Source organism: Camelina sativa, chromosome 3 (assembly GCF_030686135.1).
Source record: "Camelina sativa cultivar CO46 ecotype springtype chromosome 3, ASM3068613v1".
In the NCBI taxonomy this organism is placed as follows: Eukaryota; Viridiplantae; Streptophyta; class Magnoliopsida; order Brassicales; family Brassicaceae; genus Camelina; species Camelina sativa.
Genome location: NC_141882.1, coordinates 29437391 through 29452576, shown reverse-complemented (window position 1 = coordinate 29452576; position 15186 = coordinate 29437391). Strand labels below are relative to the sequence as shown.

The 15186-nt window shown below is 35.5% G+C and overlaps 3 protein-coding genes and 1 pseudogene across 4 annotated transcripts; 1 reads left to right on the top strand and 3 right to left on the bottom strand.

The window, feature by feature from the left end:
* Positions 1-6066: 6066 nt before the first annotated feature.
* On the bottom strand, positions 6067-7279 carry LOC147947846 (uncharacterized). The gene is made up of 3 exons (XM_087507473.1): positions 7167-7279; positions 6542-7091; positions 6067-6366 (listed from the first exon to the last, which is right to left on the bottom strand). The coding sequence occupies exons 1-3, from the start codon at positions 7277-7279 to the stop codon at positions 6067-6069; spliced, it is 963 nt and encodes a 320-aa protein (XP_087363599.1).
* A 2365-nt stretch (positions 7280-9644) lies between these two features.
* LOC104778223 (uncharacterized) lies at positions 9645-11243 on the bottom strand. The gene is made up of 5 exons (XM_010502616.2): positions 11008-11243; positions 10729-10915; positions 10402-10641; positions 10110-10316; positions 9645-10013 (listed from the first exon to the last, which is right to left on the bottom strand). The coding sequence occupies exons 1-5, from the start codon at positions 11088-11090 to the stop codon at positions 9876-9878; spliced, it is 855 nt and encodes a 284-aa protein (XP_010500918.2). The 5' UTR covers positions 11091-11243; the 3' UTR covers positions 9645-9875.
* A 1005-nt stretch (positions 11244-12248) lies between these two features.
* LOC104779335 (putative cysteine-rich repeat secretory protein 10) lies at positions 12249-13487 on the top strand (annotated as a pseudogene). The gene is made up of 2 exons (XR_015594589.1): positions 12249-12593; positions 12668-13487. The product of XR_015594589.1 is annotated as a putative cysteine-rich repeat secretory protein 10 (transcript).
* On the bottom strand, positions 13188-15088 carry LOC104778222 (ribosome biogenesis protein BRX1 homolog 2). The gene is made up of 7 exons (XM_010502615.2): positions 14820-15088; positions 14582-14723; positions 14320-14398; positions 14026-14150; positions 13750-13920; positions 13571-13669; positions 13188-13486 (listed from the first exon to the last, which is right to left on the bottom strand). The coding sequence occupies exons 1-7, from the start codon at positions 15029-15031 to the stop codon at positions 13349-13351; spliced, it is 966 nt and encodes a 321-aa protein (XP_010500917.2). The 5' UTR covers positions 15032-15088; the 3' UTR covers positions 13188-13348.
* Between the last annotated feature and the right edge of the window lie 98 nt (positions 15089-15186).

Genomic DNA, 15186 nt, shown 5'->3' with positions numbered 1-15186 from the left:
CCTCTGTGTTGCATTTTACCTTAAAAGTTGTGTGAACTGAAAAAAAAGTGGCTTCTATTACTATTGGCATAAACTTGCTACTGTAAGTAAAATGGGAAGATGCAGAGTATCAACAATTCCAAAGTTATTCCACTTTTGCTCTCTAGCTTTTTACTCGACTGATGGACGATGGTGGAACGATCACGACTTTTTTTCTTTTCTTACTATACTAAGAATATACAAGAAGTGGTCCGTTTATGGTAGCACGCAAGTTTAAGAAGTCATATGATCCAAATTATGCTTTGGTCTTAGCTTGCTTTGGTGGTGGTAGTTCGACTCTAGTGCTGATTATGTAAGGAGAAGTCATATAATGTGCAATGTGCAACAATTTATAACACTTTTTTTTACTAATTTGAGAGAGAGTGAAACGAAGACGTTAAACAAAACACAGTGGATAGATGATGAGGTGGCACATATGGCCAATTTGGATGGTTGCGTGGTTCATTTTTATTTTATATACTAGGTTTTAACTCACGCGCACGACAATTTTTTTTTAAAAAAAAACTTATATTTGTTTGTTAATTTATTTGTTTTGTTTAGTATTTAAGATTTTATAATTGTATATTGATTGTTAATAAAAACTAAATTTTATATCCTGATCGGTCAGTAAAAAAATCATATGAGAATAGAAATTAAACAATCGTCCATTTATTTCTCAAATGGTAAATCACTTGAACTGAAACATCTAGTAGAGTAGAGAGAGAACGTGAGGTACTTACGTTGCTATGCACATACTGAAAGTTCAATCTGAAATCTTCTTCTTATAAGTTCTAAAGCCACTTCCGCTAAGTGTAGAGTTAGAGAATGCATTCCAAAACTTGTTATTTTAGGTGGTAGTTCAATGTAATTATACGTCTATAGCATTCATACAAATATTCAAATATTTTCCTTTGCCTGAAGAAGTTAGCATACAGTTTCTTTACTTGTCACCTGCCAAATAAAAAACAAACCAAAGAAACAAAAGAAAACCAATCCATCCTCTAATCAACGGCGGACCTACGTAGACGTTAGGGAGGTCAAGTGACCTGGTAAAATGTTGAAATAAAGTTTTTTTGCATATAAAATACTGAAATTCTGGTAGCAAAGTTGGTTTTCTTTAGTAGTTTGACACCCCAAACCCAGGTTCAATACTCTCTTTTTTTGTGTGTTTAAATATTTAACTGCTTATAAAAAAATTATTGACCAGGGCAAATTTTTCTCCTGGGTCAGCCATTGCCTCTAATCCTCCAATTACATGTGTATTGATGATAAATTTAAATAACTGTTTACACACCAAAAAAAACCATTAGTGTTGCACCAAAGATATAAGTTAATAAGCTAGAATGGATTATGGTTACATTTTCTTGATTAATCTTTCGAACATTTAACTTACATCGAGGATGAACCCATCAGAAATCTGAGGCCAAACAAAACCCTGCATATCCACACCCAAACATGAAACATGAGCCACCATAATAAAAGAATCAAAACCATAACCATTCCCCAAAAGCCAAAACCTGTAGCTTAAGGTAACATAGAAGGAAGGAACCATTTTTGAATCCACTGGAGAAGCTGCAAAATCCAACGTACAATCACTATGTAAAGCCATAAAAAAATGAAAGCGATTCATTCAACTGAAAAGAGGATAGGGAAGAGCCTTAATTAGTCCAAGCCAGATGCATAAGAGCATGATTACTGGGCGTTTCTCGTTGGGTTGCTTTTGTATTTGGGCCCCAAAGACATATTAAAAAACCCATAAATGGGTCCATTTTGCCGAGTATCGTTACTGTCGGAAACATTCTGAGCAACGCCTTAAGAACGAGACGTGGCGTTACATGAGAGGTTGGTAGGTAAATATAAAACCGGTGTTTTTTTTCGCATCGAATCCATTGAATTTTCCGGCGTAAAATGGTTGTTTGTTGGTTACCCGAAGGCGACGGCTTCCAGATCGGCGTAACCGTCAGATAGGACGGTTCAGTTCTCACGGCAAACGACGGCGGAGGCTTATTTTGGTGAGACAACGATGGCGGAGGTTTTCTGGTGGCCTACAACGAACGGGGAGGTCCACTGGCTAACGAATCAGAGACGAGATGGTTCGTCTTCTCAATTCCGATCTATTGCATGTATGTTGATTCAATTCTGATCTATTGCATGTATGAGATTATTCTGTTGTTAAATTGATTATGAGATTAGTTTGATGTTCAATTGATTATGAGATTAGTTTAATCAACCGGTTATTTGCTTGATTGGGAAATTAGTGTTGTCTCATTACGATTTATTGTCTGATAGTTTTGGAGGGTTTACGATTTATTGTCTGATAGTTTTGGTTGAGATTAGATATGTTTGATAGTTTTGTTATATGGGTTTGTGGTTGTAATCGAAACTTTCTTTTTTTATGAGATTAGTCTGTTGTTCTTATTAAGAGTAGAATGTTTTTGTTTTTGTTTTCTGTGATTTATATTGACTCTTTTTATATGTTTGTGCGAGGTCAAATGGATTTGATTTGGAGTGATATTCATGAAGCGGACACAACTATTGGATTCTCTTATTTGAAAAGGTATGGTACAACAGCTTTCATATGTTGTTGATAGTTATTGTTTGCGGTTGTGTGTTGGGATGAATTAGTAGCTTTTTCATGAAACACTAGTGTTATGTTTGCTTTGTTTGTGTATAAATAATTGTGTAAAAAGGTATGGTCTTATAAATGTAATAAGTGATGAGTTTGAGTATGAGTTTGATCAAGTGTTTGAATATAAGTTTGTAATTTATTTAGTGTTAGATTAGGTAATATTTGAGTCAGTGATTGATGATTGCTTTTTGTTTGTTGGTTGTGATAAATACGGATAGTACTTGATTAGAGAGATACTTGTCGAGTGGTTGGGTTTGATGAATGCTTCAACATCAAACTTATTGTTTGATGGTGTAGGGTTTGTAGTTTGTTTTAATGTAATAAATTTATGGTTGTTGTAGTTTAGGTAAATTTCAAAACCCAAACCCACTTGTTTGGAAAGTAAACTTCACCTTACCATCTAACCTTGAGCTCAATATAAACCCTCAATGGCACGCATATTGGGCTGCTCCCTGGTGATATCAATATCTTGGACCGCTCCCCGGTGTTTGATGATATCCGAGAGAGCCGAGTTCCGAGAGTTACATACGTTGTCAATGGACGGCAATACAAAATGGCGTACTATCTCACTGACGTTATCTATCCCAAATGGGCAACTTTCATCCAATCCATTACACTTCCACGTGGTCGAAAAGCAAAACTCTTTGCTCAATGGCAAGAAGGATGTCGTAAGGATGTAGAGCGTGCATTTGGAGTCTTGCAAGCTAGATTTGCAATTGTTTTATCATTTTAGATAATTAAAGTTTGATAATTAATCAACATAAATTAAAAAATTATTATTTAAATTCTTGAGCAACCTTTTTTTGGGTTCTCTACTAATAGGGTGATTTTGCTTAAGTTTCTCCTAGGGTTAATTTACTTAATTTAGTATTATTTATATAATTAATTATTATGAGAGTAACTATGGTAACTAAGTTTCTCCACTAATGATGGTCTAAAGCAATTGAATGGTGATGTGCCCATTGATTTGGCTACTAAATAACCGAAGTATTTATAGAGAATAAACAGTCCCATTGATTTTATGCAAATTAAAATCTTTAGAAATTTAGATTTTATTATTCAGTGTAGCATTAAACACAAATATTTGCTATCATAATCAGTAGAAATCTGACCGATTTTGGATTATTTGATTGCAAGCACAATAAATCGTTATTATTTCTATGAACACGCAAATTATAGCATGAAAGTAAGGAATATTGTTTCAATTAAAATTTGAATAAGCTTCTATTGATTAATATCCGTACTAAATTATGGTAATCATGGGGAATATAACAGATTTTAGGCTATTAAATATGATTCATATTAGGTAATAAAAAAATTACATTTACTGCTGAAAAATATGCTGAAAATATACTGTTTCTTAAACTAAAAAACTTCAAATGTCATAATATACTTTGATAATTAGTTTCGATTTTGATTTCCATATTTAACTTATTGTTTTTTGTGCAATTTTCTAAAGATTAATTTTACAAATTATTTTAATTTAAAGGGTAGAACCCAAAATGTACTTCAAATATATATATATATATATATATATATATGCATGGAGAAAGATATGCATGTAGAAAGAGTTTTTTATTCGTTAACATTTTAACAAGATCAGGTTTCATCGAAGATTCGGTTCTGTTCTGTTCTGTTTTTGTAAATTATCTTCGACAATCCAAACAACAATAAGCACTTTCATTAGTACGAAGCATGAGTTTCAACATTGACATTTTCATTGGTCCTCCTCTTCTCGCCGTAAATACTAAAGAATGAGTTCAGAGGCTGTTTAGGTAAAGAACATTTTACTCTTTATTTATTATTATTATTTTTTTAAATATCCTCTATCTATACTTTTTATAGAGGATATTTTGGAAAGTTTTTGCTCAAAAATATTTTTTTGGAAAGATTTTGCATTTAATGCCATTTAATGATTATATTCATATCCAAACAAGTTTAGTTAATTCTCTCTACTATCCTTATAACTAAACATAATTAAAATCTTTTAAATATCCATATATTTATACTATTCTATAATTAATATATATATTTGGAAGATTTATTTATATTAAAAAAATTGTTCTCGTATCATCTTTTTTTTATTTTAAATTTTAAATGTAGTAAATCATCATATAATACATAAAGTTAATAAAATGTGTATTTTTCCTGTATATATTATGATTTGATTTTTTTTAAACGAACATATATTACTCAATTGATATAAAAAGTGTGTGTTCAACATACATATATAGTAATTTTACTATATATAGTAAATTATTGAATTTTAAGAAGTTTATAATTTATAACTTATATATCTAAACTTAATAAAATGTTTAAAATTATGAATATTTAAACATATTGAATTTTCAAAATAACACAAACGAGTTATATTACATGACGGGTTATATGACACTACATGATTGAATTGATAATATTAAAAAAATAAAATATTATTAACATGATACTTTAATACAGGTTAAATCCTTATTTTACTATTTTAACAACACCAATATAAAATATATAGAATCAAACTAATTTAATTAAAATTGTATTAAACAAAAATTTTTGTGCGGTATACCACGAATTATACACTAAATCACTAAAATTAACAAAAGAGTACATTAACAAAATTAGTATTAAAATAGTATATTAATTTTAAAAAATCAAAAAAAACTTGGCATGCGATGTACCGCGGGTCATAATCTAGTATATTATTAATAGAGAAATATTCTCAAGAAAATGTAGATGTGTCGTCGCTAGAGAGCTCGAGACACTAATGAATTTATTGCTCTTATTTTATGGATATTTACACATAATTGCTATTGAATGATTAAAGAATATTCCTTTTCAATTAATTAGAAAATCAAACATTTTAATTTTAAAATATATTTTAATCATTTTTATAACATATTTAATTATTATATCATTATTAGATCTAAAACATGTTTAAAAACCTAAATTATTTACCTATTAAAAAAAACTTATTAATATTCACATATTTAAATTTTCCAAAATAAAATTGTCACAATAATCATTATTATAGGCAATGTAATTATTTAATACCATTGGTATAATATTCTTACAAAAAGAAAAATTAAACAAAATAAATAATCTTGCATAGATTGAAGAAAGAACGAATGATATATATATTTAGTTGATACATAATAGTTTGATCTAAACATAATTTCACGGGTTATATATTTGGATATTACACAAACAAATTTTAAATTTTAGATAATAACTTTACTTATAACACTCATATTATTTGTATAGATTTATCCCCACTATATTGTTACCTAGTATATTATTAATAGCCATGATCCCAAGTCATGGAGATTACAAAATATTCAAATAAGAGAAAGAAAGGGTGCATAAGATGCACACATGCAATCGAGTCTTCCGCTTCGATTGGCTTAAGATGAGGATATTGGAAACCACTAGCCACAACCACTTCGTCTCCCACGATCACTGCCCCTTCCACGACCTGTCCGACTATGATTTTCCTTTACCTTTGCTGATGGTTTAACTGGTTGTTCCCAAAGGATTATTTTACCCGTAGGAGTCATTAGATCCATCGGTTCAGTTTCATTATCCGAGTCTGACTCCAACAAATATTCCTCTCCTTCGGAAGGACCCAATGAGGCAAATTGATTTGAACCAATTTTAATCTCGGCTTGTTTACTACTCCCCCCTTGGAAAATAGCATGAGATATAGCTGAAGAAGTCTGTGCAGTTTCCTGAATAGGAGATTCAATAGATAAAGGAGTTACTTAAACAGTTTCAAAAATAGGTAAATTCTCAGCGGGTGAGACAGTTGTTGACAGAATGTGTTCTTCTACTATAGTAGGTGACGCTTGTTTTGTTGCAATTGGTTCTCCGACTGGTAAGAGAGAAACATTAGTAATCGTGTACCTCAATGCTTAAGATCTGACCAGGAGTAGTAGACTGATTTGTAACAATTTGTATGGGGCTTGAAGCATTTACATTGTCAGGCTCTGAAACCTTATCAATAGAGGACTCAATGATCGTAGCTACATTCGCTTGAGGACTTGATGTAGACTGTAAGCAACGCTTTTCTTTATGACCCAATTGCCCACAATTCTTACAATTAGTGGGTAACCAAGCATACTCTACCTCTACCATAGAGATAAACACATTTATATCACTAGCAGCAATCTTAGTTGGAAAGGCTTTGCTCAGCTCAAGCTCTACCAAAATCTTGGCCTCACCCATCAAAAATGGATCTAGTCTAGGTTTATGGGTTGCCATTGGTGCACCTAATCCATAAGCTATATGACTAATGCCAAGAATTGAATAGAGAATGATGGGTAACTTTTTTAAAGTCACCCATACAAGAATAGTTTTGATCTCGGGGATAGCTAAAGATGCTTCGGGAGTCCAAGAAGCAACAAACATCAAACAATCATCAACATGCCAAAGACCCCTCTGGAGAACCCAAGACCTAGTTGATTCATCTGGAATGTGAAAAAGATAGTTTGAATCTCCTAATTTCCTAATTGTGATTCTGCATTTTCACGATGGCCGTATCTTGCATAGGTGGAGGCAGAATTCTTCTCCTTCTCCCTCTTCAGCGAATCCTCTTCCCCTTGGACCAGTGCCAAGAATTGTTAGATCTACTTCACTCGACATCTTAACTCAATATTCTCCATCTGATTCAAGCTCATCTATCTCAGATGAGCGGAGATGTCGATGGAAGCTGAAACTGAAGCAAATTTCTTTCGCCGACCCATTTGATGAGGGAAGAGATGAGGCTCGCCTATGAAGCGGAGTCGTCGGCTGCTCTCCTTTATTTCTTTAAATTGATTAGGTTACATCACTTGTCCTTACATAGACATCAAAATATTAGGGTTTTGCTATAGGACAGTTCACTCATCACATAAGTCAAAGACACTCAAATCTATTCTATTTGCTCCGTACGGTCAATTGTGGTCTTTGCTTTGTTGACTGTGTTTTCGTCCATTTGTGCAGGTGGAGATAGTCGTTGGAAGGTTGGAGAAGCTTGAATAGTTGTGGGCTTTTCTCTGTTGGACTGAGCTTAAAAAGGCTTGTTAGGCTTGACGGTAACGGGCTGGTGTGAGGTAAAGCCCATTACCGTTTTAATCACTTCAATCTTTGGAGCAATCTCTTCATCTTTTTTCTTCACCGTTACTCGATTATACTTTTGATCCGATTCATTTGTGATCTTGACAGAGGAAGTCGGAGCTGTTGAGTTCTTGCTCGGAGCTGTTGAGTTGTTGATACTCCCCCGCAAACTCTGTGTGGGAGGGAGGACCACACCAAGTTTGGACCGCAGGTTTTGCAGGCAGAAACTTCGTGAAGATGTCGGCAATTTGCTGATGACCAGGTATGTGTTTTACGATAACAGTTCCGAGAGAAACCTTCTCTCTCACATAATGGTAGTGATTCGCGAAGTGCTTACTTTTCTCGTGTAAGGCAGGATTTGCAGTGAGATACACGACGGATAGATTGTCACAGTACAACTCTGGAGGCTATATTTTGATATCATTTCAGTGCATTCTTCTTCCTCTCAATATTCTAATAATCTGCATTATCATTGTTATCATCATCGTCTTCCATATCATTGGTGTTGAAAAAATCATCTTCAACTTATGTAGCATTGGCGTTGACATAATCATCTTCACCATCGGTGAAGATCACGGCATCGTACACCAAATCATCTTCAGCAACTTTGACACTGAACTGTTGCTCGGCATCATGCACCAAAGGAGAAAAATTCGAGCCATCCACATAGGCATACTCATCATCGCCGTTTTCTACGTCGACAACAACGTCTTCGTCTTCCATGTTGTCGGGTTCTTTCACTTCGTCAGCATTACTGTCTTCATCAGAGGCGAGTTTCAGAGTACACAAATCATCACCAACAACATCGTAGATATGCTCATCGACAACGTTGTGGACTTGAATCAATCGTGCTCCTTGTTTCATATTCGGCAAAAGATTATACATCATATGACGAGGCAGATCGGTTGCACAAAGCTTTTGTTTGAGTTTATCCCATGATTTGATAGGACTCTTGCCAGCTTTCTTGCGTGTTTTCTTCACTTTCTACCACCATGTTGATGCATGTTCTCAAAACTTCTTAGTCACAAGCGAAACCTGTTCATTAGCGGGAACGCTTTGAAGCATCAATATGTCTTCAACATCCGTGAGCCAATCTAAGAATGAATCAACACGTATTCCACCGTAGAACTTAGGAATATACACTACCATGAGAAGAACCGTTTTGGCTCTGATACCAAATGATGCGGTGCAGAAGCTAAGAATGGAAAGGGATGAGAGTCCTCTTCTCAGGTCCTACTCAAGATAAGATCTTTATGGGTGTGAGAGTTTTTCTCTCTAGGCTTATACAAAGCTCTTTTCAAAATAACTTTTTATTCCAATTCAAAGTTATCTATACATGAGGTTCGATCCCTTTTATAAGAGAATCAAATATAAAATAAAGGGAAGAAGATAAACACCAAATATTCCATAAATCCTAAATGAGAGCTATGTAAACACTGACGTCAAATCCGTAACTTGTTAATTTGGAGACAAGAGTTAATGTGTTTTCTGTAATGTTATGTTTCAGGTTGTATGTTTCATAGTGAAACTGGTTTGATGAGTTTTGAGCATCCGAAGAATAAAATGAAGGCAATGCCGAGGATTGATAGTGAAGGAGTTATATGTGGAGCTAACTTTAAAGTCGATGCTTGTTCAAAGATCAGTAGCATTCCAAGAAGAGGAAGTGAAGCTAATTGGGCTCTAGCGAATTCTCGTTAATGCAAGCAAGGATGAAGAAGAAGACTGATTGAGGAAACCTTCTATAGTCTTGTGTTCTGTTCTGTTTTTTTTTTTGTAAATTACCTTCGACAATGCAAACAACAATGAACACTTTCATTAGTTACTAGTGATGATGCAATCTACGAAGCTATTTAAATGTTGGAAGAAATTGAGTAATTTATGGTTTTGTACTTCTAAGTTGTGCCAAAGGAAATTTATAGAAATCCAACAAATTTATTTATTTATTTTAAGCATAATGTTCTTTTCTTTTACTTCTTAGACTACTATAGATATAGTGCGATCAAGGAAATAGGTTTCCTTAAATCGTACAACAATGTTAATTAAAGAGATCTATAGACAGCATCAACAAGATTATTTAGTAGTTGTAGAATAATTATATTTTGAAATGCTGCGCAGTGTTTCTTTGGAACTCTGTCTCTAGTCTCTACTCCATGTTGAAACTGAGGTCTTTCCCGGTCCAACGACCATCAGTTTCCCTGTAACTCTCAAAGAACGTTACTTCCCCATTGCGTTCCACCGCCAATGCTGTCGCACTTGTTGTTCCAAAGCGTGGTATTCCAAGCTGAATCAAAATCAAAAGAAAGAGATTTAAGTAAATTATAACGATGGTACGTAAGGAGAATGGATCAATGAAAACGTTTAGATAAAAGTTTCGTACTTCTTCATCAGTCTTCCTTTCGAAATACACCGTTGGTTGACCTTCTTCCACAGGAGTACACATAAACCTCTCAACAAACTTCTTAAACCGTGTTAGTGGATGGTTTCCCCAATCACTAAAGCTGTCTGTGGTGGCTTCTCCACATGGAAAATCTTGTGGGTTGGTAACACCAATCATCTGACTAAAATAGTCTCTCAGGCACAAATCCTGCGCAACACAAAAAAAAAAAAAAAAGGGTTTGAAAAAGCTACCAACAACTATATGAAATACTTGTACTTGATATATAATTTACCCTGGTAGCATCTGTGGAATCGAGACCGCCGTCAGGAGAAAGTGTGTGCACACCAAACGGAACCGTTTCAGTCAAGACATCAGGCGCAAGTATATGGGGTTTCCTGATATGAACCATTGAATTCAAAGTCAAGTCAGCGACTATAAGGCTATAGGACCACCCATTGTTCTTTTCATCCAGTTTGTCATCCTTTGCACACCGTGCCACATGATCGGCAAACTCCTCTGGACTCACGTTACTCTGCAAATCAAACAAAGCACAATCCAGTGATCAAACCAAAAATATGTTTGAAAATCCAAAAAAAAAGAAGACAAAATTGAAACAAACCTTCATAAAATCAATGGGGTACAACTCGGATCCACCATCTTTATCAACCTTGTCTTCCAACAACGTTTTACTCATGAGAAACGCGACACGGCCTTTTGATGATATAGCAAACCACGTTCCGCCATTATCTTTGCACCGACCACTCAGACTCTCACTCCGAACATCCCAAGACACCCTACTTATTTCCCTATGAAATCCATCAGACAAAACCATAAAATAAAAGTCACCAACATTGTTATAACTTGTAACGTACGTCGATTCAACAAAATTAAAACTTGCCTGTTTGCCCAATTGTCTCTGTTCATCACAAGCGTCAGTTGGTTGTCACCTACCTCTGCCCACTCGAATGCTACGACACCCATTTCTTTTTTCTCTAAAGAATGTATAAAGTTTTTTCTGTTTGCTATTTGAATCTCTTTCTCTGTGATGTTCTTGTGTTGTGACTCCTTCTCTGTTTTTATAGCCGAGAGATGACCTCAGGCTCTGCTCTGCTTTTTCCTTTACTTGTTCCTCTCATCTTCTTCCAACGTAACCACTCCACGCACTTACGAGCTTCTTTATCCATTTTTGGTTATAGGTTTTGATTTTTTCTGTCACCATCTTACTCTTAAACCCATTGAGTAACCCAGGAAACCGTGTATCTGTGTTGCATTTTACCTTAATAGTTGTGTGAACTGAAAAAAGTGGCTTCTATTACTATTGGCATAAACTTGCTACTGTAAGTAAAATGGGAAGATGCAGAGTATCAACATTGCCAAAGTTATTCCACTTTTGCTCTCTCGCTTTTTACTCGACTGATGGACGAGTCATGTGTATGGTGGAACGATCACGACTTTTTTTTCTTTTCTTACTATACTAAGAATATACAAGAAGTGGTCCGTTTATAGTAGGACGCAAGTTTAAGAAGTCATATGATCCAAATTATGCTTTGGTCTTAGCTTGCTTTGGTGGTGGTAGTTCGACTCTAGTGCTGATTATGTAAGGAGAAGTCATATAATGTGTAGTGTGCAACAATTTCTAACACTTTTTTTTTACTAATTTGAGAGAGAGTGTAACGAAGACGTTAAACAAAACACAGTGGAGAGATGATGAGGTGGCACATATGGCCAATTTTGATGGTTGTTTGGTTCTTTTTTATTTTATATATATGCATTGAGAAAGAGTTTTTTATTCGTTAACATTTTAACAAGATCACAAATGTCACAAAGGAAAAGGTATTGAACCGGATCAGGTTTCATCGAAGATTCGGTTCTGTTCTGTTCTGTTTTTTGTAAATTACCTTCGACAATCCAAACAACAATAAACACTTTCATTAGTACTAGTGATGATGTAAACTACGAAGCTGTTTAAAGGTTGGAACAAATTTAGTATTACTTAAGTTTTAAACCTTTCAACATTGACATTTTCATTGGTCCTCCTCTTCTCTCGCCGTAAATACTAAGTCCCATCCCAAAACTCCTCTCTCCTGATATAAACATCTCAACTCAATACATGACGGATCTAATAAATTAAAAGATAATCGTCCTCTGGACACGATGTCTTCTTCCTCTGTATCGAAACGTTCAGTCTCTATCTTGGCAGTGGTGACCTTGCAACTCCCTTTTATACAGAGTGTTTTGTCCCTAAACCAGACCAATGCATATCTACAACACGTATGCATCAAAAGTGACGGGACATACAAGTCGGAGAGTTCATACGAGAGCAGTGTCAAAGTTATCCTCGATTTTATTGGTGCCGATCTAGACTACGGTTTCGGCAGCGGAAGCGTTGGTAGTAATGGTAGTGCCATCTACGCCAAGTTCCAGTGTCGGGGAGACACCTCTGAATCCAAGTGCCGCTCTTGCCTTACCACCGCCTTCTCTGGGGTAAATGAATGATCATAGTGCAAAAATAACTATGTAACAAAGTACAAAATAACATAGTTCTTGATATGTGACAGATTCGTAGACTGTGTCATAACAACAAAAGGAGAATAATATGGTACGACAACTGTATACTTGACCTTTCTTCGATCTATACCTACGGGGAGATCGATAACAAGCACATTTTCTATTTGTACAACGCAAAAGATGTGAACGGCGATACAAAGTCATTCAACAAGAACACGAGGGCTCTCCTCTATAAGCTGAAAGAGAAAGCAAGTAGGAAAGAACAAAAGCCCTACAGAAAAGACTACATGTATGCCGCCGGGGAGGAAAGTCTCGGGAAGATGAAATTGTACGCAATGGTGCAATGTACGCAAGATTTATCGGTTAAAAATTGCAGTGTGTGTTTGGATGGGATAATGGCAAAGCTCCCAAGATGCTGCAACGGTAAACAAGGAGGAAGAGTTTTGAATCCCAACTGTAATTTTAGGTACGAGCTTACCCTTTTGTACAAACTCAAAAGACTATCTAATGAAAGCTCCAAAAAAAAGGACATTCCTTTAGAAAACTGATTGAAAACTGAAGCTAATTGGGTTTGTTCTTTGATACTCTCTCCTGTTTTTGTAATTACTCTCAACGATGTAAACAACAATATTGTAAGACAAAAACTGATTCTGTTTGATCGTGCACAATAAAGGGAAAAACTTAAAGAACAGTAAGACAAAAGTGAACTGGTACAATTTCTTGAAACCTGATCATTCATCATCTTTCCACATATCTGCAAACTCATCAGGCTCCAATGGGTTTGAGAGCTCATGCATCTTTCTCCTTGTCTTAGCCTTGATCTTTTTAGCGAATTTCCCGGCTTTATTTCTCTTTTCCAAAGCTCGAATCTAAAGACACACAGACAGTTAAAATTTGCTTTCAGGAATGTCCTAAGATTCAATATGAAGTCAACTGACATTGATCGATGATACCTGATTTGGAGATACGTAGAACGGATTCTCATAAAGTGTTGGTCCTCCAAAGCTGCCTCCGAATATCTTGATTGGATTTAAACAAAACCTTGGACCAACCTGTTGTCAATAGTACATTTCACTCAGTCGAATTCACAGGCAAAATACTGTTCAAAGTTATAACTCTTTTGTCTACAAACCTCGATAAGGGTCATTTTATCCAAGCCGCCTTTTGCAACCTTATCTGACTCATTGTGAGGAACTGAAATCTGGTAGTTCCGGAACCATATATGGTCATCGACAATGGAGAAAACGAATACATGGTCATGGTAAGGCTTAGATTTCCTGTGCTCCTTAGGAACTCCAAATACCTGAGAAATAAAGAAAACAAACTAATTAGGATGTGGAAGTCTCAGATATTATCGACAACTAACGGACCAAAAACATTATTCCGTGAGAATGAATCTGGTAACAACCTGAGTAAGCATCTCCTTCAGGAGTTTCCAGTGGGCATCTTTATCAAAGTTGGATGAGAATGTCAAAAGCGGACGCGACCCTTTTAGGTGATTTCCAGTAAGTTTCAGCTCTTCCATTGTGTGTACTTCAAAATACAGAAAACAAAAGTGAAACCCCATTTAACCAACAATTCATGGCTCCAGAAACAGAACACAGTTATACACGCTGATTAAACCCATCATAGCTAAACATGAGCCTACATATATCAGAAACTTATCGCTTAAAAACTAAACTTTGAGAAGTTAGAGACTTACCAGCATTAACCAAGAACTTCACAGACGGTCCAGCAGGGGATTTGACCATCCATAAGTAAAGATCTTTATGTTTCCTACACTGCAAATGGAAACACAAATCAATCAACCAATACCTTCAAACGATCGTCCATTTACATCAATAAGTATATATACACATAAGCTTGCATAGGGTATCCTAATCACAAGTTTCTAAGGTTTGAGGCTAAATGAACAAAAGCTAAGCCTAGAGAAAAGTAAGTAGCAATAAAGATGGAACCTTTACCTCGAAAAACAAACAGGAAGAAGAACCCTTAAGCTCAATAAGCTCATTCAAAGTCGCGCCTTTGCTGCTCTTAGCTTCAACTTTACTGTCCTTCTTACAGTGTGGTAGAAGCGAAACCATGTTCAACATCAGATGCCGATACCTTCACACAAAACACACAAAATCAATTCAAAACCCTAAAACACAACCAAACCCAAAAGAAAGGAAACAACAAATTTAACAAAAATTAAACTCAAACCTGAAACTAATCCGACGGGAACAAGTAACCAAAACCTTCTCTTTATTCCTGAATACAGACGAAGAAGACAAAGCTTTAGATTTCTCCGCCTCGCCTTCGCTTTTATCTTTCCATCCCAACAGAGTTCTCTTGGGTCTCTCAGGAGCAGACTCATCGCTCTTCTTCACCGGTGCCGGCGCTTCCGTCTCGCTATGCTTCCGCTTCCTCCCCATTTTTTTTCCGTCCGCGCAGAGACTTTGTCAAGTGAAATCAACTCAACCTAGGGTTTTAGGTTTAGCAGAGAGTTTTAAGGTAAAAGGAGACAAAGAACCATGGGCTGGGCCTTATTGGGCTTACTTTAAGGCCCATTAATAATTTTCCAACTTTT